Raw genomic sequence first — 25,591 nt, forward strand, 5'->3', positions numbered from 1 at the left:
GTTTTATTATGTGTTTTCAATAGTAAAATTTGGAATCCAGAGAGAATATTGAAGATTATATTTAATATTTAATATATATGAATATCAACCAAGCAACATAAAATGAGTGGCGATAATTTGTAGTTATTGAGGGACAGCCACTCCGTAAATAATCTTTCCTTTCCATAAGCGTGTGCACAATTAGAATCACAAGTATGTTCATGATGCATATGTTTGCATAGGTATATCCATAATAATAAGCTTAGCCACTAAAAAAAAAAATCTTAGAATTCACAAGAAGCATGACTTCTGATTACATGCTTTCCGGCCTTTAATTATCAGCAATTAAACATAATTGCTAAATAGTTGCTTTTTTGATTAATATGTATGGTTTCATGCCAAAGCTGACAGGTTGAGTCCCTCCCAGTTAGTCGTCTAAGAGCTTTTTCTGGTAGAAAAAGTGACCATTTTCATAGTTATTAAAATAACATTTTAAATTGCCTTAATTAGCATTTTTAAAAATCTGTATGGTACCACAGTATTTCTGCAAAATATTTTTGGATTAAAATTAATCCAATAGAATTTAAACTCCAAGAAGATATGAAGTGCATAGCTGGTTTATTTTTTTACATGTTTTTATTTGTTTTTTACCATTACTTTTTTATCTTCAATGCTTAGTACCATTACTAACACAGAAAAAACTGTTAATAAATGCTGCTGATTAATTGAATCAGGTGATAGATTAAGAATTAAGGATTCAAAGTCATACTTGGTATTAACCATCCATGTGACCTTATACAAATTGCTGTTTTCCCTATCCCTGTATCTGGGCTTATAAAGCAAACATAATCTCTATCTGAATAGTCTCTATCTTCCCTTCTGCCTCTGAACCTATGATTCTAAATTATTTACACATTTACTAGAGAAACTACTCAAATATCTAGGGAAATAAATTTATAGCCATAGGCCATCATAGGTATATTCTACATTTGATTCATTCAACCCAACTTAAACTAATCTCCTTCAACACATCTATTTTCCTATATATTCTCATAAGTTGTTCCTACTATATATCCTTCACTATCTCCTTCAAGGATATCTGCAATCCTGCCTTCCTTATGAGCTTTCCCTATCCAAGTTGAACTAGACATGGGAAAACCATGTTCTCTTTTATGGTAGCTCTTTGTATTGTGCTTTAATATATTTCCATTTGACCTGTTTAAAGTTCATTTTATCATCTGATTGTTTACATATGTTGTTGCCTCTGATACACATGCATATTCCTTTTTTAAAGAATTTCTTTTGGGAAAAAACTTTATTTGCTGATTGTATTAATGGGGAATCTCACTCAAGGAGCTTGAGATTATGAAGAATCTATCTGTAATGGATTGTTTTAGATTGGAAAATATATTTTATCATAGCACTTCTGAAACAGTGCAGCTAATGAACGTTTTATCAAAATGATATTTTAAATCCATAAAATTAGATTACAAAGGAAACCAAATATTGAAATAAATTTATCATAATATATATTGTAAAAATAGTGTGAGAGGTAAACCTAAAAATTATTTCTTTGAATAGTAAACTGCTAGGCAACAGGCACCAAATATAGTATGATATGAGTGAAGGCTGTTTGTGTATATGTGCTTACCAGATATTTGATAATCATACCAGTAACTGAAGTTTTTACTCATTCCACCATAATTACTTTTCATTGACTACATAAGTTGTTTTGTAGACTGCCTCTTTCTCAGTGTAAAGAGGTACAGTTACCTTTTGAACTCTACCCATGTAAATAACTCAGCTACCAAAGCAAAATTGTGGCAACAGATAGAATGTTTTGAAACTATATTAGCATAAAATAATTAGGTAATGGTAATGAGGACAAGTTGCTCTTGTTATGACAACAATTGCACCTGAACTCTGGAACAGAGTCACTTAGGAATCCAGCAATGACTTTTCTTTGTAAGCTAGTGGGAATTCTATGAACAAATTTTCATTCTCTCTAAGGAGCAAACATCTAATTCACCCTGCATAGGTCTTTAACTACTAATTTGTTGACAACTAAGATTATATATCTTTGAAAGAAAATAAATATTGTTTTATATTGTCATCTTGGGCCTATAAAACAGTTCAAAGAAATGATTTAAACATAGGTATTATCATGCTGATATTATGCATTCTCAATTCCACATACTTCCTTTCCTCAAAGTTCTCTTTACCCTATTGGTTAGTATCTATAGATCAGAACATGATTACTAGCTTTCAATTTTAATTTGTTTAGGCTTAGAGTGACCTAGATTGCTATTATTTTTCAATAAATAGGAACAGATCTATTATTATTTTTACATATGCAAGTTGAGTAATAAGAAAGTATAGAAATTGGTACTTTGTACATGCATTTCAGAAAAGATGCTAATAGTCTCAATATGGACTTGACCTTATTTGTGATAAGTAAATGTAAACTATATTCTTTGGTGAAACAAAGGGTGCACCAGAAGAAGCAATTTACCTCATAAGTTAATATATTTTGTTATGTAACATCACAGATTTTATGCAAAAATATGTTAGTTAAGAAAACAAATACATTCATTCTGAAATGCAAATTGTCATTTATAGTCTGTAACAATTGGACACTCCCTGCCTTCTCATCCTGTAAGTAGCATTATCATAAGAATTAAACTGTCCTCACATTATACTTAATGGAAATTTTAAGTAATTGATTCCATAACACACTAAGATTAATATTGGAAATTCATTCTAGTATAAAACAAAATAGCAAATTAAGCACTGGAAAGACAACTATTTAACACACTTAATTTGGTATATGACATGGGGGTAATGGAAAAGTCTAGTTGCAATGTCAGTATATATTTCATCTGATTATTTGTATTTAAGTAGTAATGTTATTGTTTAGTATGTAGCAGTGGAGAGCTTTCTTCAAAGAAAGAAAGACAGGACTCAGCTCCTACTTAAAACTTGATCTTGAGTAAGGCACTTGATGTTTAACGCCCAAGGCAACTCTTTAAAATTAGAGATTGTACTGATATATTAGAAGGACTTCCCCCTAAACGTAGCTCTTGTTAAAAAGGAAAAAATAAACAAGTCGCTCAAGCTCTGATTTGAAATGAATAATCAGTTGAGGTGAACTTCTACCAACAGGACTGGTATAATAAGATAAGAACTTTGGTGTTTTCTCAGTTAAAGAAATCTTGTGACATAGAAGAAAGAGTAAACTTGAAATTAAGGTATTTCTAGTCTGCTGAGCTTTGGCAATGAGCTTTGGCATTGACTGTTTTCTTTTTAACAATATATAAGGCTTTTAAACTTTCTTTATGCTTTAGCTGTCTCACCTATAAAATTAGAAAATTAGATTAAATGAATTTTAAAATCTCTTCCAGGACAAGTGTCTATTATCTGGTGCTATGAATTGCCTACCTTAAGGTATTGAGGTGATTACAGCTTCTGTAGGTAGAGCATGAAGGGTGAAAGAGCATGCATTGGTTATGTCATTTTTTTGCTCAGGAATCTTCAGGAGATCCCTGCCAAGTCAAGGTTAGGATCCTTGGGATTTGGATCTTGAGCAGTCTAGTTCAACCTTCCTTTTTTGCCCCTACAATACTTCTTGTTGTGCCTTTGGAAACATCATTTCCATAAATTAAGCTTGAGCACGTGCTATTCCTTATTCATGCTATCACTTTCCAGCCTCCATGCCTTTATCAGATTGTTTCCAACACATAGAAAGCCCTCTATTTTCCTTTTCATATATTGAGTTCCTACCCTCAGCTTTTAAAATTGCCCCTGTATTCTTCCATCTCTACAAAACCTTTCCTACATGCCCCTGCCATTTAAAACTTCATATTGTCAACTGTGTTGTGACATTGTATACCCTTTCAGCCCTCTGCGTAGACCGTACTCTTTCTCCCATAGGCATCTCCTTTCCCTCTAGGATTGATTGCTCCTAATCACCAGTGTGCTTAAGCTCCATCCTCTTGAGGGCAGGAACTGACAGGTTTGGGTTTATGCTCTGTCGCTATCTAACTGTGTGAATTTGAGAAAGTTATTTTGCTCTTCTGGGTCTCAGTTTTGTCATTTTAGAAATAAGGAATTCAAATTAGGTGATTTTTATAAACCCTTCAGGATGTAAAATTGTTTAATTTTGCAATTCAACATCTGTGATCATTTCCCTTAGTGTTGCTGAATGATGTAACATGAGCAATCACTCCTGGGCTATCTAAAATTGAAACTAAAATTACTGCTATATGAGTATTGGGTTACTTACCATCGGAGGTTAGCTCCACCTGAAAAGTGTGTTTACTGATTTCAGAGTAGAAGTGCCCCCATTTTTGGATGCTCCAGTAGGTGCTCTTTAACCATGATGTAATCAAATTATATTAATTTGTTGCTGTCTTTAAGTACCTGGTGAATGATCATCACATGCTTTTGATTTTGATTTCTGTACTTCATAATATATAATCTGTCTTGTATTTTTTAAATTCTTCATAGCTAATGATAAATTATGAAAATATTTATATTTTTACTCAAGGCAGTAGACCTAACTGTGAACACTTAATATGTCTATTTTTAGCTTATTTTTCTTTTGTTTATATTAAAATTTTTTCATTAATTATTCAAATGATTCGAGGATGTCACACATATGTACCTCCCTAAGTTAATTCCCAAATGTGAAATATGCTTGAAGCATTTCTTCATCATTTCCCCCCTTAATTTATTGTTGATATTAAAAACAAACAAAAAACTTCTTAAGCGTCTTTTGAGTATGTGGGTTTGCTTAATTGTCTGATAGTATTACTTAGTGTATAAAATTTTAAGCTTGAAGTCAGAAAGTCCTGTGTCGAAATTCCATCTCTGATAATTAATTAGCTTTGTGAACTTGAGTGAATTGTTAAAATCTTTGCACCCTAAGCAACTCCAAAGAACTCTTCTAGGACGTAATGTGCCTTTTCTGTGATAATCAAAGCATGAATCCTGTCTGTATTTGGGTATGTAACTGATACTTCTGCCTCACCTTTCATCTCTGTAGAGATCTGAGGATCCCAGAAATCTCCATAAAGAGAGATAGATTAGTGAGACACTGGATATAAGATTACATGTTTGTTTTTGTTGTGGTTTTGTCATTTATTTGTCTTTCCATATTTCTGATAACAAATCTTGCTTTACCAATATTAGATGATTCCTGGTTATGGATCTTTCTTTAACATTTTTAGTTCAAGTCTTACATACTTTAACACACTTACTTAATCTAGACCAATTTCAAAATTTTGGACTAGTGTTGAAGTTAATTTGCTATTTTTATCTGGTGATTTCTCTCCAGTATCTCTTAATTCATAGGTTTTATCATTGTGTGGGAGATTTATGTTGTTGTTCCTTGCTCACTTCCTTATTTGCCTGTCTTTTTCTTATATGAAATGCTATTCTATCTTTAGACTCTTATTGAACCCCTCTATCCAAGGTCAATTTTGAAATTATTTATATTATTTCTAAGAAACATTTTAAAACTATTCTTGAGTGTGGGAGTCATGGTGGTTGGAAAGCTAGATACTTTGCTGTTGCTTGCTCTCCCATATTCATGGAATTTAAGCTTTTTCCTTCTGAAAACAAATTGTTGCTATGGCAGATTATTAATAGTAGGAAGCAAAGAACCAAAGGAAATCGATGCAATTCAATTCTTATGTACTAACCACCTACTATGTGCAAGGCAGTGCTTACAGGGGTAAATACACAAACAATGACTATCATTAGAGGCAATCACATGTTCTGTGTTCCTTCTCCATCTGTTTCTTAAGCTAGTATGTATCTGCTTTATAACTTTTTCTTAAATCTAGAAATGATAAAAATAAAATTATTTAGTCAATTGAGATCTGCTCTTGTACAGAATCATAGCTTTACAGCTGAAAGGGATGTTAAATGCTTTACATTAAAACACTCTCTTAAATTTATAGATTAGATGCAGAATGAGGAAATGATTTGCCCAAGATATGAGGTATGATTTGAACCACTTCAGCCCGCCTCAGTTCACTCTCCATAGTACTATGCTGTCTCATCATTTTTTCCACACTATATACAGTCACTTTGTGAATGATGATCCTGCAAAATATTGTCCAAAGAACTATTCAAATATTTATTACTGTCTCGAAATAATTTCCTAAGATTTTCTTTGAACAGACTTTTCCATTAACTTTTAGTTACCGTAATCCACACATGTGTTGACTTAGGTCAAATGAGAATGACATATCTCAGACGGACATCATTTGTAGGAGATGCAATGATGAGCATCATCAATTAGCTTGTTTCTCCATGTAACCATTTTGCTTTGGATTTTGTTTCTCTTAGAAAGAAATTTAGATAGTCAATTACAGTGACTTTACTATTTTTCCTGAAGTACTAAAGACTATTTTGAAGTTGCTATTTTTGTTTGTAGGTGCAGCTAGGTGGAACAGTGTATAGAGTGTTGTCCCTGTAGTCAGGTTCCCAGCTTCAGATCTTACAAGATGGGTGGCCCTGGGCAATTCGCTTAACCCTGTTTGCCTCAGTTACTCATTTGTAAAATGAGCCAGAGAAGGAAATGGCAAATCTTGTATCTTTGCCAAGAAAACACCAAATGGGATCATGAAGAGTTGAAAATGACTGAAACAACTGAACAACAAATAGTTCTCCATACAGAAATTAAAGCTGAAAATCATAGTTTAAAGGTAAATTAATAAAATGTAATACACCAGTATAGACCAATACTGTATGATCATGTTGTGTGTGTGTGTGAAAAAAAATGTTTTACTCATAAATTAATTCCTTTTAAAAAGTGTAAATTCAGGAAGGCAGAGCCAAGATGGCAAATTGAAAGCAGAGACCTGCTAGAGCTGACCCCCAAAAGCTATAAAAAATCTTGTAAAACATGACCCTAAGTGAATTCTAGAGCAACAATAGCCAAAAAATGACAGACTGAAGCAAATAGCCAGCCCAAGTCAATCTGGAAGGTTGACAGGAAGGATCTATCACACCAGGTTGAAAAGGAGCACAGTGCAGCAGAAGGAATAGAACAGTCCTCATTTAGTGGACTAAATCACTGGTGGCTGCTGTGGATTCCATATTTCTCAAGCAACAAACTCTAAAGACAGCTTCAAAGGTAAGTGGGAAGGGTCTCTCATCTGACTGAGAAGGGAGCTTGGTCTAGCCCTAGCACAGGAACCAGCCCTGGCCCTGCCCAAGCCTCAGTCCCAGGGCAGTTGTAGCCACTGCTAAAGTGGAGGCTACTTCTGGGGAGCTCCAGTTAACAAAGCTCACTAATCAAGTGATTGGTTGGATAAATGAGCAAACAAGAAAAAGAAACAGACTTTATATAGATCTTACTTTCTCAGTGAAGAGGTACTTTCTTACATCATTGGTGACAAGAAAGATCAAAACATACAGCAGGAAGAAGACAATAAAGCCAAAGCTCCTTCATCCAAAGCCTCTAAGAAAAGGAAAGGACCAGGAAAGGACGATCAGAATATCCGCTGTCCTGCAGTGGGGAGAAGGAGGAGGTGGGGAGAAAATTTGAAATTCAAAATTTTGTGGAAGTGAATGTTGAAAAGTGAAAATAAATAAGTTTATTAAAAAATGAAAGGGGTAAATTCTACATGCATAATTATTAAAAGAACACTTTATTTTGGGAGGAGGGAGCCAGGCATATTTTCAAATACAACAAAACATATTTTCTAATACTGCAAGGCACATTTGAACTTCCTAGAAGGTTTATATTTTTATTTACAAACTTTCCAAATAAGACAGAACTTCCCCCATGCCTTTTTATATAATATAGCAGAAAATTTGAAAAATAAAACAAAAAGATTATTGATTTCAGAATCTAATGAAAAGCCAGCATATGTAGTTATTATTTAAGTCTTTGGTATTTTGGCAGATCTGCATTTCTATCTCTAGGAATATTCTTTTCATTATTACAAATTATGCAGCCAATAGGCTTTCTCATCCAATTTACTTCTTGAACATGTTTTCTCCTAAATCCTCCACTGGGGTACTAGTATCTGAGGGATATAAAGACATATATGAATATAGCTGTCTGCCTGTTGTTTTGTTGATTTTTTAATTCTTATTATTTGACTAACCTCCATTTTTTATCAAATGTCATAGATAATGTTTTTTATACCTTTTGCATACAAATTATAATTGCAACCTGGTTTCAATTACCTTGAGTTTTTCTCTTTCCATTGGAGAGATTTATAGTTTGGACTATATTTATAATTTTAGTCATAAATAGATTATAATGTTCCCTTTATATTCTAATCATATTCTCATTAGATTGTGTCATTTCATGGTTTATAGCCTTAAAATAACACCAGAGAAATATTTGTATTGAGTCACTTAGTATTAATTAAGCCCTTACATTGTGCTAGGCACTGGGGAAACAAAAAACTGCAAAAGCATGGATCCTTCCTTCAGTAACCTCACATTCTAATGGCAGAGGCAACGTGCAAGTAACTATGTTTATACAAAATATAGACAGAGCAGATGGAAGGTAATTTTTGAGGGCAGGCATTAATGGGCATGAAAGAATTGAGAGACTACACAAAGCAATGAAAGATTTCTTAAGTATAACCAGCAAAAGAATAACAGGAATAGTAGGTTTGAGCTATGACAGAGAAAAGATGTTGAGAAGGGCCTTTTAACCTTATAGACATCTTTGAGTAGAAGACTTAGGCTAACCCCATCAGTTATATACACTTCCCTAAGAACTAAGGAAATTTTTAAGAAATGTTCTGCTATTTCTTTAAGTCCTCCTTTCTCCCTCTCACCCCCTCATCCAGTACCTACTTAGTAATAGATTCTGTCATGTAATATGCAGCTTCTTTAACCAAACAATTTTGGTAACTTGGATTTTGCCTCAGTCACAAAATGGGACAGGTATTAACAAGAGAGAAATACAGAAATAAATGTACATTAAGGCACAGAACCAAATCTCTGCCAAAATATTATTAATTCTGCTAACGGGGTATGATGAATGATGTGGGGTTATTCCTAACTTTTCTTATTAATTTTTCAGCAGGCTCATCCACTTGAAATGACTTTACCAGGGTGTTATAAGCTTTAATCAATGCTTCTTCATTTATTCTTTCATATATACAGAAATTAGGCTCTTGGTTCCTCATCTTGAGTTGAAGGCAACTGAGATACCAAAAGCTGTGCCAGTCAAGCAGTAGTAGCTCTAGAATCGTTTACTGGGATAGATAGGCTTTAAGTATAGACATGGTGAGTGTTTATGTTTGCTGAATAAAGACTAGCTAAGTAAGTGAGGTTTAACTACATAAATGATTTTTCCACCAAATAGATGGTTTTTTTTTGGGGGGGGGCTTCATCTTTTTATGTTTTTTATCATTTTAAAGAGACAGAAATATAGAATTTCCCTTATTCTTGCTAAGCTCTGTTTGCCTCTACAGTGATGGTGATAGAGTGGCAGAAAAGTGACAGAAAGTACAAAAAAATGAGGATTTCATCAAACTATAATTTGTCTCTTAGCACTCAATTTCAATCTTATTAATCTCTCCTTTGGTTTTCAGTATTTCTAATTTGGTATTTAAATGGAGATTTTCAATTTGTTCTTTTTCTGGCTTTTTCAGTTACACACCCAATTCACCAATTTTTTTTATCCATGTAAGCATTTAGACATGTAAAGCCTTCTCCAAGAATTGCCTTTGCTGCATCCCATAAATTTTGGTAGGTTGTCTCATTATTGCCATTCTCTTGAATGAAGTTATTAATTGTTTGTATGATTTGCTGTTTGACCCACACATTCTTTAGGATTACATTATTTAATTTCCAATAATTTTTTGGTCTACCTTTCCGTGGTCCTTTATTACATATAATTTTTATTGTATCATGATTTGAAAAGGATGCATTGACTATTTCTGCCTTTCTGCACTGGATTGTCAGGTTGTTATTCTCTAGGACATGGTCAATTTCTGTGTTAAGTGCCATGTGCCACTGGAGAAAGGCATATTCCTGTCTGTATCCTTTCAGTTTTCTCCAGAGGTCTATCATATCTACATTTTGCAGAATTCTGTTCACCTCCTTAACTTATTTCTTTATTTTGAAGTTAGATTCATCAAGTTCAGAGAAGGGGAGGTTGAGGTCCCCCATTAGTATAGTTTTCTTATTTCTTCCTGTAATTCCCTTAACTTCTACCCTAAGAATGTGGATGCTATACCACTTGGTGCACATATATTTAGTAATCCTATTACTTCATTGTCTATGATGCTTTTTAGCAGGCTATTGTTTTCTTTATCTCTTTCAATTGCATCCATTTTTGCTTTTACTGTATCTGATTAGTATTGCTACCACTGCTTTTTTTTTTACTTCAGCTGAAGCAAAATATATTCTGCTCTAACCTTTTACCTTTACCCTGTATGTATCCCCTTGTTTCAGATATGTTTCTTGTAAATAATATATTGTAGTATTATGGTTTTTAATCTATTCTGCTATCTGCCTCTGTTTTATGGGAGAGTTCATTCCATTTACATTCACAATTATGATTACTTTCTGTGTCTTTCTCTCCATCCTATTTCCCTCCCTGTTTATGGTTTTATTTCACCTTTCTTCTTTTCCATCCTAAAAGAATTTAACTTTTGACCATCCTCCCTCAGTCTTTTCTCCCTTCTCTCAGCCACCCTCCTTTTTCTTTCCCTTTTCCCTTAATATTTCTTCCCTTCCTTCTAACCAACCACTTCCTTTTCTTTCCCTTTTCCCCTCCTACTGCCTGTAGACAAGGTAGATTTCTATAATTAACTGAAAATGTTATTCCCTCCTTGAACCAAATCTGATCAGAATAAAACTCAAACAGTGCTCATTTCCCTCCCTTTTTCTCTCTACTATATGTTTTTGTGCCTTCTTGTGAGGTAATTTACCATTTTCTGACTCTTCCTTTCCTCTTCTCCCTCCACACATTTTAAATAGGCTTTTAATCATCACATCAGCTAATTTGTACTCACACCCTCTATCTACATATCCCTTTTAAATGTTTTGATAAATATCTAATTCTCAAGATTAACAAGTATCTTCCCATATAGAGATGTAAGTAGTTTGTTCCTATTGAATAACAAGTTACTTTTTTCTTTTTACTCTGTTTACCTTTTCATGCTTCTCTTGAGTCTTGTATTTGAAGGTAAATTTTCTATTGAGCTCTGGCCTTTTCATCAGGAAGGTCTGGAAATCCCTTGTTTCATTGAATGTCCATCTCCTTGCCTGAAAGATTGTGTTCAGTTTTGCTGGATAATTGATCCTTGGTTGCAGTCTATGCTCCTTTGCCTTATGGAATATCATATTCAAGTCCCTATGATCTTTTATTGCAAAAGCTGCAAGGTCCTGTATGATCCTGACTTTAGTTCTTCAATCTTTGGATTGTTTCATTCTAGCTGCTGGCAGTGTTTTCTCCTTGACCTGATAACCCTGGAATTTGGCAATAATATTCCATGATCTGTTTTTCAATTTGGGATCTCTTTCAGGAGGTGATGGGTAGATTCTTTTAATAGCTATTTTGCCCTCTGGATCTAGGTCCTCAGGGCAGTTTTCCTGAATGATTTCTTGGAAGATACTGTCTAGGCTCTTTTTTTCATAATGGCTTTCTTGTAGACCAATAATTCTTACATTTTCTTCCCACAATCTATTTTCCAGGTTAGTTGTTTTACCAATGAGATATTTTACATTTTCTTCTGTTTTTTCATTCTGTAGATTGTGTTTGGCTGGTTCTTGATACCTTAGAGTCTTAATTTATACATGCTCAGTTCTCATTTTTAACAAATTGTTTGCTTCAGTTAGCTTTTGTATCACCTTTTTTTAAAGAGTTATTTTCTGGAGTTAGATTTTGTATGTCCTTATCCATTTGGCCAATTTTACTTTTTTAAGGAGCCGAATGTACTTTTAAAATCCTTGATCAGTTTTTCTTCTACCTCTTTAATTTGGCTTTTAAAATCCTTCTTGAGCTCTTCCAGAAATATTCTTTGGCCATGAGATCAGTTCATAGTCTCTTTTGAGGTTTCAGATGTGAGTACAGCTTCAGTGCTGCCCTCTTCTGAATTTGCATTTTGCTCTTCCCTGTTCCTGTAATAAGATTCTATGGTCTTTGGTTTTCCCATTTGCTTCTTGCTCATGGTGATTCCCTTTTTCCTGCATTTTAGAGTGGATCTCTGTTTCTGGGGCATAAGAGCTCTGTCCCATGTTTCTTGCTGTGGAAACTAGGATCCTGTTTACTGGCTTTGTGCTCTGTAGCTCCTCAAAATCTCTCTCAAGGACTTTGGATTTGACTGTGCAACATGGGAGACACTGGCACAGGACCACTCAGCATGGTGTGCTCACATCAGAAAGGGTGCTGTGCTCTTTCAGCAAAGCAGAATTAAGAAGCACAATGTAAACACAGGATATGCAAATTTGATATATCCACTCCAAATATTCACATGAACTATCTGTGCCCAACCTGTGTAAAGCATTCCAAGCTTGTATTGGTCTGATCAGCCACAGTCGGACACACTGAAATTTCATGTTATCATGGTGATGTCATTTTGGTCCTCTTTGAAGATGAAGGACAACAACCAACCAACTATATAATGCTACAGCTTATCTGGTGCTGAACTGCCTGCTGTGTTTTGTATCAGTAAGAAGCCAACATACACAGAAGGGCCTGCTGTAAAGGTTCTTAGATCTGCTTTTCTAAAAGAAAAGGCAGGTTTTGAGAGATCAACTATCTACTTTAATCAAGCACATATTATCATTCACTTAGTTCAGGGGTAAAAGTCAGCACCCTGAACTCCAGAGAAAATACAAAGAAACAAATATCAGCAGAGCTGCCAACTGTCTGACCATAAGCAATACATACATCACAGATCAACAGATAGATCCAACTGTCTGACCATTACATAATTATATAATTATTAGCAAGAGAGGCACCAACAGCTGGATTTTCAAAGCTGTAGGGCTCATTAGCAGCTGCCCAGAGTCTCATCTGACAAAACAAACACTTCCAACGAGTGAGACTCAAAGTAAAACCTCACCTCAGAGTATTTATATCCTTTTCAGAGCCTGGAGGGCAGGACCCTCTGACACAGTTCCTCAATAGAAATTAACAAAAGGTATTAATGGGCAGAGAAGATCTTTAACTCTTCCCCCTCTCCCCCACCATTAACCTTAAATTACCATTATATGTGCCAACATGGAGGCCAGGCAAAATCTGAGTTTCTCTGGGTTTACACTTAAGCGCATGGTGTGAGGTATGGAGAAGGAATAGTCTGGCTGCTGCTGGAGGTCTCTTCCTCCCCTGGGACTTCACTAATCCCTTCTGCACTGGTGTCTGTCTAATTCCCCTGGCTGTAATAAAGTCATACCTGGGGTCCTGGTGTTGGTACTTACTGGCTCCACACCACTTTGGGTTCAGGATCTCCTGCTGCTCCCCTGAGGTGGGGCTTGCTGGAATGCTTCTGGTCATGCACTTGCCCTGTTCAGCCTCATCAAGAGGGGCCCTTCCCAGTGGTCTCCCTAGACTCTCAGCCTAAAAGACTGCTTACCCTTTCTTCTGGCTCCACTATTCCAGGACTTTTTCTGGGGCAATATTATCTGGATTTTTCAAGATTAATGGGGAAGAGTGAGAGCACTTACAGTTTATTCCACCATCTTGGCTCCCAGAAGTTCATGACTTTCCAATATGTAGTCTTTAGGCTCACAACTCCAGGAGCAGTTGCTTCAATTGTTGAGTGCCCTGTGCTTCTCCTCTTGGATGTTAGCTCTTTGATAACTAAAGAGTAAATACACTAGTAGAAGAATAAATCACAGTCTCCCCACAAATAAACAAAAGCAGACATATAAAAAAGTTGGAACTAAATATAGAACATGAATGGCTCACAAATTTTCTTTGGAAAAAAATAATACAAGATTTGGTAGAATTATTGCCACTATTTCCAAAGGGTCACAAGGAAAATCATTTTATGAGTCATTTCATCTTCTACTACTAACCATGAGCACAGACAAACAGACCACCATGAAAAGCTATAGCATATGCAATGTCAGATATTTCAGAGAATGAATGAATTCTATGAAAACTTGGCAAAATATTTCCATCCAAGGTAACATTCTAATTTTCAATCATTTCAATGCAAAAATTATTACCGTAAGTGAAAACTGCTTTCAAAACTATGGTTTGGCATTAAAAGACAAAATAGATCAAAGTTTGGTAGAATACTACTAAATCTAATGAAATCTTTCAGACTGGTTTTAAAAATGTAAACATTTATTAAGTTCTTATTATGTTCTAAGTGCTGAGGATACAGATATAAAAGTAAAGAGAGCTCCTGTCCTCAAGAAACTTATATTCTGATGGGGGATATATCACACAAGGAGAGTGATTTCCAAAGATGTGTACTTTGGTCAGACAAGTTGCAGGGATAGTGAGTGAGGGGTTAGTGGTCAATAGGTTGGTATCATTCCATTTAAGAACTGTGGCAGAGTCAATTTGATTATGGTCCATGGATGCAAAACTGGGAAAGGAGAGAAGAGGAGAGTGAGTGGGATAAAAGTATACCCACAAGACAGTAAGACACTGGGCAAAGAGGGCATAGAAAGTAAGGAGTGAAGTACAGTTTTCCTCAGAGTGTTCTGAAAAAGGCAGTCATCAAACAGGTCTGCAAAGGCCTAGAGAAGAAGTTTTTATAGAGTGTCAACATAATTGGTGAGAAGATGTCTGGAGAGTAGAAAGTAAAGTGAAGTATGCTGATTGGTAATTTACTGAAGCCTGGATTTTGATAGTATCACAAAAAAAGAATATCATATGTTTGACCACAATAGGTCTCTGACCAAGCTCCACTTAATGGCTGTTTTTTGGGTCCTCCTGGCTTAGAGTGAATATCAGTGGTAACTGTTTGTCTTTGGAGCAGCAACCCTGAGGGTCTTGCCCTCATATTGATTTTGTTTGTTTGTTTTTTTCTAATTAAAGGGGCCATCCCTTGATGACTTCTTAAAGAGGCCTATTCACTGAATGGGCATTACCTCACTCTAAGTGAGTACTTGAAAACACCTTAGCCTAAAAGGGTCAAAGTCTCCCATTGCATCAGGGACCATCTCCAGTTGTCCTGATAAATATCTGGTCACTGGATCCAGTTGGCTCTGAAAAAGAAAGTGAGGCTGGTGACCTTGCATAGCCTTCCCTCACTCAAATCAAAGTCAATGGCAAGTCATGTCATCATCTCCCTGATTTCACGGTCCTCTTTGAAAATGAAATAAAGCACAACAACCTGGGGGTGAGTGTAGGGGGAAGTGTAAGAAAACTGGATAGCTAAGAGAGGAGCAAGTTGTGAAGGGCTTTGAATGCCAAATAGAGTTTTAAATTTAATCCTGGAGGTGATAAAGAGATATTGGAGTTCATTAAATGGGCAATTAACAAGCAAAGGTTTTATATCTTTGATTAGGACCATACCTTCTATTAGTGGATTTTCATTCTTTCCCTTGTTCCAAAACTGCTTTCTTTGAAACCTGTCTGTATAGCCTATCCATAGCCACATTTTAGGTTAACTGTGATATTCAGATTACCTTTCTATCCATTTAGTGCTACTCCATTTCTCCTCCAAGATAAATTTAATTTCTGTTTAACATTTTTATGATGTAGCAGAGTGGCTAAAAGCTGGGTTTAACAATGTGAAGACTGAGTTATAATCCTACTTATGATACTAACTGTATGACCACAGACAGGTGATTCATTTGTGAACCTCTTAAACTGGATAGAACTTATAGATGAGTTGGGAAAGTGTTATAAACTACATCAAGGATATGTAGCATCAGAGAAGGATTTGGCCGTGAAGTGAGAATGAAAAAATCACACAAGTGTTCTTCATTCTGATATACTCTGGATTCTAAGCATTCTAAACAAACAAACAACTTGAAGAGTTCAAGTACTTTAGCTCATCCTTTCATTGGATTTTTGTAAATACTAGGCTGGTGATTCAGGACAAATATGTGGGAATACAAGGCCTGGAGAAGTGGTAATCAATATCCATGAGGAAAACTTCCTCATAAATGGAATTAAGGATTCTTTAACTATTAAATTATGCATAAAACTCTCATTACTTTTATTTTTGTTTTACTCTTTTCTCTTAATTTTAAATAGCTGACCTGAATGTGGAAATATCCCATTACTTTAGAGAATAAAGCTTAGATTTAAAAGCCAGATTCCTGGTTGGTTCTAAATCTAGGGTTTGTGAACTTAAAAAGAAAAAACATGATAACTATTTCAACATGACTGAAATCTTTTGTAATCCTATGTATTTTATTTTATGAAATTGAAACACCTTCTTTTGAGAAGGGTCCATAAGCTTTACAAGATTATTGAATGGATCCATGTATGACACATGCAACAAGTTATGAGAACTCTTTCATTCTACATTGTTAGAATACCATATTATTGAGAAAAAGAATATATATATTGAATCTTTATGAAAATCACTTACACTATTATTTGGTCACATGCTACTTTTCTAGCTTCAGCCACCCATCTTGAGGCCAATGGAGAGTGTAAGTGAAAGAGTATACACTAAGTACAACCTCAGTATTACTTAGAAAAACAAACCGCAATTTAAAACAATACATCCTGCAGTTGTATTATCCCCTTTTTTGAATATCAGATATAATTTCCCCCATATAATTCTCACAAATCTAGATTTCTCTTGCACTAATGTTATTATAAAGAAGAAAAATAAAGAACTTCCTTTTCTATGTGTGTGTGTGTGTGTGTGTGTGTGTGTGTGTGTGTGTGTGTGTGTGTGTTTAATAAGATGTTCTTAGGGTTTTGAGGAAGGCTCCCTTCATATTGGGTGAACATTCTTTGTCAAAATTAAAGAAGACTTTGTACTGAGTTGCTCAAGATGGGCAGGTGTAGATGATTTGCCATCTGTAATGCCCACATTGATGAAATTTCAAATCTATTTAAGTGTTTGAGCTGAAGGCAGAAAAGAGTTGGCTTTCCTGCTGTCAACACAATGTATTTTTAGTAAAAAAAAGAACTTAATGGAAACCCCAATGTAATATACCATTTGGTCAAGAATTTTAATTGTTGCTTCTTTAAATTTTAATTAATATTAGTTATTAAATGAGTGTTTCACAACAGTGTTTCCCCTGTCCACAATGGGATAAAAGAAGCTATGATAAGTAGAGGTGCACATGGTCACACAGCAGAATTTCTAATCAACACAAGTCATCTAGTCCTCTTGCATTCAATCATTAACTTTTCTAGTAAGAATTATTATTTTTTAAATTCTATAATTACCATTGTCTTTGTTCTTCCTTGGATGATTTAGAGTCATATGACATACATAAATCCAAAGTGGGAAGGAACTTCAGAGCTACCACTTAATTTTATAAATGAGAAAATTGAGTCCTAGGGAAGATAGTTACTTTCCCTAATTTATGTAGGTAGTGGCAGAGGAACAACTTGAACCTACATCCTATCATTCCAGAGCCAAGGTCCTTCTTCTCCTTAATTTCTCAGACATACAATGATAATAGAGCTTCCCCTAGAGGTTGTGCCTGTACTTTTGATTGTAGAAGTCTTTTTAAATCAATCTGACTATGTCTTTTGATTAAAGTGATCAGTTGTGGTTCATTTGACTAGTGTCATAATCTGTGTAACCACAATTTGAATCTCTGCCAATGATAATCCTAAATAGTAAAAGCCATAAAGAAAAATCATTCATTGACTTCAGTTTATTTTGCTCCTCTATTCAGTAAGCCTGGCACGTTTGCCCTGATGAAGAGGTTCCATCAATATTCTTTAGTTGTGGTGTTAAGAATTTAAAATTGCAGTAGAAGAGAATGTATGTGTCTGTGTTATAAATGTTTGTCATTGTTGTTACTGTTTTCCTGAGAAAGATCACAATGTTTCAAGGACACAGCCTTTTTTTTGAATATGACTGCCATATGTTTCCATCCTCTAGTTTTTAATTCTGAGCACCATGCAATAATTCCTTTTGGGCATTTCTTCCTAGAATGCAGTAGTTATTTGGCCATGTTGATTTTTCCTTCATTGGTTTTAGTAACCATGTCTTGGGAGGGTTGAAGGTGACATGATTTTGGTAGCGTGTTAGGGTTTTACAAATAAATATAACTCGAAAAATATGTTCTCTTTAAATACCGGAAAGCATATGAATGTGAATAACTCTTAGAAATTTTTCTTATTGCTAGTTCTAGATTGCCACCAATATGAGCAAACCATCAGGAGGTGAAACATGACCAGGAATCATGCACTTATTTTAGGAATTTTCTTTTTTCTTTCCTTACATGATGCCTCGTAAGTCAGTTGATTGAACTGTAGCAAGAAGCACATAGTCTGTCTTACAGGGACTACTATAATCAAACTGCTGTTTTCAGAGAACTATAGAGAACAGCCTCAGGCATCCCGATGGAACTATATCATACCCTGATTGTTTTATCAAAATACTACAAAGGGAAGTTGTACAGTCCATATTTCTAGAAATTGAGAAAAAGGAACTATACAACCATTTGTCTTAGTTGGTTTAAGTTTTCACCTACCTTTAGGCAGGGAATTAAACTAGATTATAGATCACTGTATCTCTATAATTCTGTTCATTCTGAGGGGGTAGGAGAGGCATGGTCTAGATAGTAGGAAAAAATCCTCAGTAGTTCTTCTTTCCCCAAACCCATGTGAATAGCAAATTTTAACATTTAAAGGTTAGATCCCTTTTAATGAAGCAAGTTTCTGCTTCATTGTAGGAATCCTAGATATTCACTAGTAGCAGTCCTCTAATTCACTGTAGACGATTCCCACATACCTGTGATGATACAATATTATCTGCACAGTTTAACTCAAATGGCATTTCATAAGATTGTGGATGTTACGTATGTTTCTTTTGTAAGAAAAGTTTGTGGGAAAAGTTTGATCTAGGATTTATCTTTCTTAATAGTTAAAGTTCTAATTATAATATCTATAAGAAACAGCTTAAGTTCTTTGTGGCTCAGTTCTTTTACTAAACAGTATGGAAGACAAGTGAATGCATCTTAACCAGGGAAAAGTGAATTTTAAAAGTTACCAAGCAGAACTCCCTAAAATTTAATCTAATCTAGCTGGGAAGGGGTTCATTTTTCCTATACCCAGAAACCTGAGAATCCTCAAAAGATTTTAGTTAGGAAAAAACAGTTGATGAACTTTAAAATTATTAGTGAAGGCATACAAATAACACATTTTAAGATGGACAGAAAAGATCTTGAGAGAATCCAGAGGACTGTGACAAAGGTAGTGAAAGTAAAAACATATGAGAATAGGATGAGAGAAGTCAAAATTTTTGTCTTGAAGAAGAGAAGATTTAGGGGAAAAATGATTTCTGTTTTCAAATATTTTAATGACTGTCATACGAAAGAGATATTTGATTTCCACTTGGCCACAGATGACAAGACTACAAGTAATGGGTTAAAATCACAGGGTGATGATCTTAAAATCATAGAACTTTGAAATGGAGGGGAACTTAAAGCCCATCCAGTTCCATCCCATGCCCCCTTGATTTGGGGAAACAAAGTCCGCAAAAGTAACATGACTTGCCCAAGACCATATAGGTAGTAAAGACCTGAATCAGGATTCAGTCTTAAGCCCTTTGACATTAGAGCTAATACTCAGCCCATTGCACTTTGCTAACTCATAAGGAAAAAAAAAATCTAACAATTAGAGCATTTTAAAGATGGAGCTTCAGAACAAAAAAAAAAAATGGGAAGTTAAAGGCTTTGGAGCAAATATTGAATAACCACTAGTAAAATATATTTAGGTAGAGGATAAAGGCTGCTTGGTGGCCTTTTAATTGTGAGTTCCTCTTATCTATATCACCTTGTGAGTTGATTATAACTATCCATTCATGGCTTAGGAATTATTGATAGTTATTTATGTTACTTATGCCAAGCAAGAAGAATGATTGTTTTAACTATTTTCTTTACATTTGTCTACCTCAATTCTGAGAACAAGATTTTGTTCATCTATTGAACTTCAGGTGTAATGATTCTTGTAGTTTTCTCAAAAGTTTGGAGTCAGCTTATTTAATTCTCCTCTCTCTCTCTCTCTCTCTCTCTCTCTCTCTCTCTCTCTCTCTCTCTCTCTCTCTCTCTCTCTCTCTCTCTCTGTCTCTCTCTCTTACTTTTACATCATTACTATTCAGAATTACTTTGTAAAGTTTCACATTTAAAACTGACCATTTATCTACCCTTTCTTCCATGGTTTTGTAGGCTAGGATAAATGATCAACTTGTCATCAAGTATCTATTAAAATGTATTATGTTCCAGGTCCTGTACTGGGTCACAGGGGTACAAAGAAAATAATGAAATAATCCTTGGAAAGTGATATATAAAGTCTAAGTATCACTAGAAGAATTTTAAAGAATTAATGTTTTTATTATATGAAATACAGATTATCTAGCCTATGAATTAGGCAGGTTGATACAAAGAAGTATTGTATAATCATTGTAAATCCTTTGGGTTTTTAGCATTTGTAACCTTATTAAAATATGAAGACTGAGGATGATCTTTAGCAGAGGGCATGTGTATTTACTGAGAGAAACTCTTGTTTGGTTTCCAGGACCAGTGGTTTTGGAGAGTGAGGAACAACAGGGTGATGGATGGATACCCCATGCAAATTACTTACTTTTGGCGGGGATTGCCTCCGAGTATTGATGCAGTATATGAAAACAGTGATGGAAATTTTGTCTTCTTTAAAGGTAAGAATGATTACTACCTGAATGATTGAAATATTAAATGGAACTTTAAGAAATCTTTGGAAAATATGTATATGTGCATATACATGTATACACATACACACACACACACACGTCCAAGTTGATGAGAAACCTCCTTTAGTCAAAAAAATTAGTAACTGTTCTACAATTCAAAGTCTTGAGGAATTCTGAATTGCATATGTATGTGTGTGTAATATATGTATGTGTATCTATGTATGCATACATATACATATATACACACATGTATAGCTATATATAAATATACATATTTATACATGCAGTATAATATAATTAAAACAGAACTTCATGGTAACAAAAAGCAATGCAATGAGCAATGGATTTGGAGTCAGAAGTCCTGGATCAAAATCTTATCTCATTCACTAACTTTATGACCATGGGGGTAAGTCATTTAACATCTCTAATGCTCAGGTTATTTAACTTTAAAATGTACATTATTGAAGTGAATGACTCCATTACTTACTTAGGATCAGAAGACCTGGGTTCAATTTCAAGTTCTGTCATTTGCTAATTATAAGACTTCAGGAGACTATGCTTATTTTCTCTTCCTTCCGTTTTAATAGTCTAGGATCATATGAGCTTTAGAATGGAAACAATAATGTCTGCCTCTTTTGCTTCATTAACTTGATGTCCTAATCAGATGAGATAATGTATATGTACAGTGCTTTTTAAATTGCAATGTACTATTTAGCTACAAGTTACTATTATAAACATTGATACTGTAATAATGTGGTTGTTGGTTTGTCCTACCTACTTCAACACAGTGAACTGAATGATTATGAAGTGCCTGGTAAAATTGTCAAAAGCCAGTTAATGTTGGTGTTAGATGGATTGTATAATTTGAAATATCAAATATGTTTCAGCTCAATGGAAATTGTCAACCTACGCCTTCATGTTGTGATGTGTCTAATTTTATTGCACATATCTGATGTGTACATAGTTCTACAGCCAGAGAAATCTGAATATGACCTAATAGTATAAAAAACAGAAATGATTATTGCTAGCAGTTATAGAAATCTTTATGTGGTATTTGGATTAGCTTTGTACTAAGTGAAATTTATTTCACTTTATTTTTAAATATAATATTCTCTGATTTTACAGTTGAAATTATACTGTAATTTTCAAAGTTTTATTTTTTAAAAAGCAGAAATATGTTGCAATAATGCCTTTTAAACCAAGATTCTCTAGGGGTAAAAAGTACCCCTGTCAAAGCAACAACAATCTGAAAATTAATCAAGAGTGCTATTGTGGAGCTTCAAAGTGTTGGATTTGTAAATAGAAGTGGATTTTAGGTACGGATTTGACACTGATTGTACTAGGTAATTTCACTGCATATCATCAGCAGTATATAACTGCAGACATATACATACACATATGTATGTATAAATCAACTAGCATTCCTTAAGTGCTGACAACATACCAGGCATTGTGCTAGAGGCTAGGGATACAAATAGAAAGAATGAAATAATCTTTACTCACAAGGGATCTCCACTTTAATAAGAGAGATATCAGGCACATATGTAAGGATATTTAGCATAAACTTAAAATGAATAAATAAAAACTTATACATATTGATTAGGTGTAATGTAGTTTATTTGAAGAACATGCAGAAGGAGGTAATTGACCAAAACTTGAAGAAGGTTATGCTTCAGCCCCATCTCAAAGGAAGAGAGGCATTTTATGAAGTAGAAATAAGGAAGGAGAACTTGCCTAGTATCTGGGATAGCCCATAGCTAAGTCACAGAGACAGGAGATAATGTTGTATATGAGAAACAGAGAGAAGCTAACTTGGCCAGAACTCTGAGTACAGGAGAGAAAGTAATGTGCATTTTTAGGGAAAGATAAATAAGGGGCAAATTGTGAATTGTTTTAAAAACTAAGCAAAAGAGTTTATATTTTTCCATACAGGAAATAGGAAGCCCCTATATTGATTGTATAGGGAAGGGACATTGTGAGATCTGTATGTAAAGAAAATTACTTTGGTGGCAACATAGAGGATGGATTGCCGAAAAACCTGAGTAAGGGAAAACATTTGTGAGGCTGCTTCAATAATCTAGGTGAGGGGTCATGAGACCCTATTTAAGACAGTAGCTGTGTAAATAGAGAAAAGGGTTTAGAAGTGAGAATTATGGTAAAGATAGAAATAACAAAATTTGGTGGGCTAAAATGAGGAGCTGAGAAGTAGTGTTAATTTTATGAACCTGGGCTGCTAGGATGGTGATGTCTTTGACAGAAATAGTGAAATCTGGAGATTTGGTAATGAGTTATTGGCATTCATTGAATTTATGATGTCTCTGAGATATCTAGTGTTAAATATCCAATAGTTGATTCAGGAATGAAAATCAGGAAAGAAACTGGGATTCTCTATATTTGTTTATCAATACATATACATATGTCATGAAGACTCAGACATTACTCAACAGCAACAATGCATATATATGTATATATATATATACATATATATATATACTATGTGTGTATGTGCATTTGTATCTATGCATATTCATATATACATTATAATGTGAGTCATTTATATTAATATGATAGTGAAATCCTTAGAAGATAATGAAGTTAATGAAAGAGAATATATGGAAAGAAAAGATGAGTACCTCAGAGAATCATGTGGAACATTTACAGTTAAATAATATGATATAAATTATATGCTTTCCAAGGAATGAATGAATTAATGAGTGAATGAATGGTGAGTATACCAAGTTAGATATATAAATCAGGAATATAAGTTGAAACAGGGGATGAATGGGTTTTGCTTCTCAGCTCATCTATTTTAGTATAGAAATCATTATCTTTTTTTCTCCCAGTCTGCCTTTTTAAAACTTCTCTATTCCATTTCACGTAATCACCCTACCAGTCACCCAGATTAGCAACCTTGTTATTTTTAAGTGTTCTCTCTCACTCACCACACATATTCTCCCACCTCCCAAGCTTCAGTCCTAGATCACAAATTGCCTATTGGAGACTTCAAATGAGCTGTCCTGTAAAACTGAGTTCATCATTTTCCTACCTAAACCCTCCTTACTTCCAAAAATCTCTATTATGTCAAAGGTATTATCATCCTTCCAGTATCTCAGGTTTATAATTATAGCATTATCCCCAATTTCTCATTTTTCCCCACCCCACATAACTAGTCAGTGCCTTCACAACATCTCTCCTAGTCTTATCTCTACTTACACAGCTACCCACTTACTTCAGGCCTTCATCACCTCTCACCTAGATGACTGAAGTAGTCTCACAATTTATCTCACTGTTTTAATTCTCTCTCACTTTAATCTATGCTACCGATAGCTGCCAAAGTAATTTTCTACGAACACAAAAATATCACTCTTCCAGGCAATGGCTCCAATTTATCCTCATAGCCACAATGGACATTACTTCCCCTCACACACTTTGATTTCCAACCAAACCGTTCTCTCTGTTCTTTGTATACCAAGAATTTATTTCCATAACTTCATACTGGCTATCCCTTATGCCAGGAATGCATTCCCTCCTTATTTCTGTATCATATGCAGCTTGGGCACCATCTTCTTCAGAGGTTTTTCTTATCCTCTAACTGCTAGTACCCTCTCTCACAAGCTACTATATATTTAATTATTTTGTAAATTCTTAATACATACATATATGTGTATTTCTGAACTCTCTGTAGACATATGTGTGTGTGTGTGTGTGTGTGTATAAACGTGTGTGTATGTGTATAAAACAGCATTCACATGGTGGTCAGAAAAAAGTGATACAAAGACACTCCCAAGATCTCTCTTAAAAACTTTGGAATACATTGGGTGACTTGGGAGATCCTGGCACAAGACGACTCAGCATGGTGTGCCCATATCAGAGAAGGTACTATGCTCTATGAGCAAAGCAGAATGGAAATAGCTCAAAGAAAATGCAGGCTGCACAAATTTAGAATATCCTCTCCAAATGTTCACACAGACTATTTGTGCCCGAGCTATAGTAGAGCATTTCAATCTTGTATTGGTCTGATCAGTCACAGTTGGACACATTGAAACTTGGCTCTAGCATAGTGATATCATTTTGGACCTCTTCAAGAATAAAGGATAACAGCCAACGTAGTGTGTGTGTGTGTGTGTGTGTGTGTGTGTGTGTGTGTGTGTGTGTGTGTGTGTGTGGAGAGAGAGAGAAAGACAGAGAGAGAGTATATATTAATTGTTTTTCCCTTAGAATATAAATTCATCGAGATGAAAGATTATTTCATTCTTTATGCTTGTGTACCCAGCAATTAGTACAGTAACTGGCACAAAGAAATAACTGATTGATTGATTCAATAAGTTGCCAAGTCTTATAATTTCTTTCTCTAAAACATCTTTTGAATATATCTCTTCTCTACTCACACAGCCACAATTCTAGTTCAGACCCTCATTGCCTCTCAAATGACCTATTGCAAAAGCCTTCCAGTTGGATTCTCTGCCTCATTTATGACCACTCTAAACCTTCCTTCTTATGACTGCCAAAGTGATTTTCCTAAAATATAGTTGTGACCATGTCACATCTCCCCTCTCTCCACTTCCAATGGATCTATTTTACCTATATTTAGGCTCAAATATAAACTTCTTTTTTGGCCATTTAATTTCTTTCACAATCTGTTGCTCCCCCATCTTACTCATGTTTTAATATATCATTTCTTTCTGTCTTCTACAGTCTACTCATATTTACTTATTTGCTGTTCCTCATACATGACGTTCCACCTCCTATTACCTTGTATTTCTACTGGCATATCTATGGTACTCTCCCTTATAACTTTTGCTCCTCATAAACTCTGGTCTCCTTTAAGATTCAGTTGAAACATTATC

General features: G+C 34.8%; 1 protein-coding gene across 1 annotated transcript in view; it reads left to right on the top strand.

Moving 5' to 3' along the window:
- Positions 1-25,591, top strand: part of MMP16 (matrix metallopeptidase 16) — a 390,977-nt gene that overhangs the window by 324,965 nt on the left and 40,421 nt on the right. Inside the window, exon 8 of the mRNA XM_072603624.1 lies at positions 20,594-20,732. Coding sequence (XP_072459725.1) covers positions 20,594-20,732 — 139 coding nt within the window. The remainder of the gene's footprint in view (positions 1-20,593; positions 20,733-25,591) is intronic.

This window comes from Notamacropus eugenii, chromosome 4 (assembly GCF_028372415.1).
Source record: "Notamacropus eugenii isolate mMacEug1 chromosome 4, mMacEug1.pri_v2, whole genome shotgun sequence".
NCBI classification, from domain to species: Eukaryota; Metazoa; Chordata; class Mammalia; order Diprotodontia; family Macropodidae; genus Notamacropus; species Notamacropus eugenii.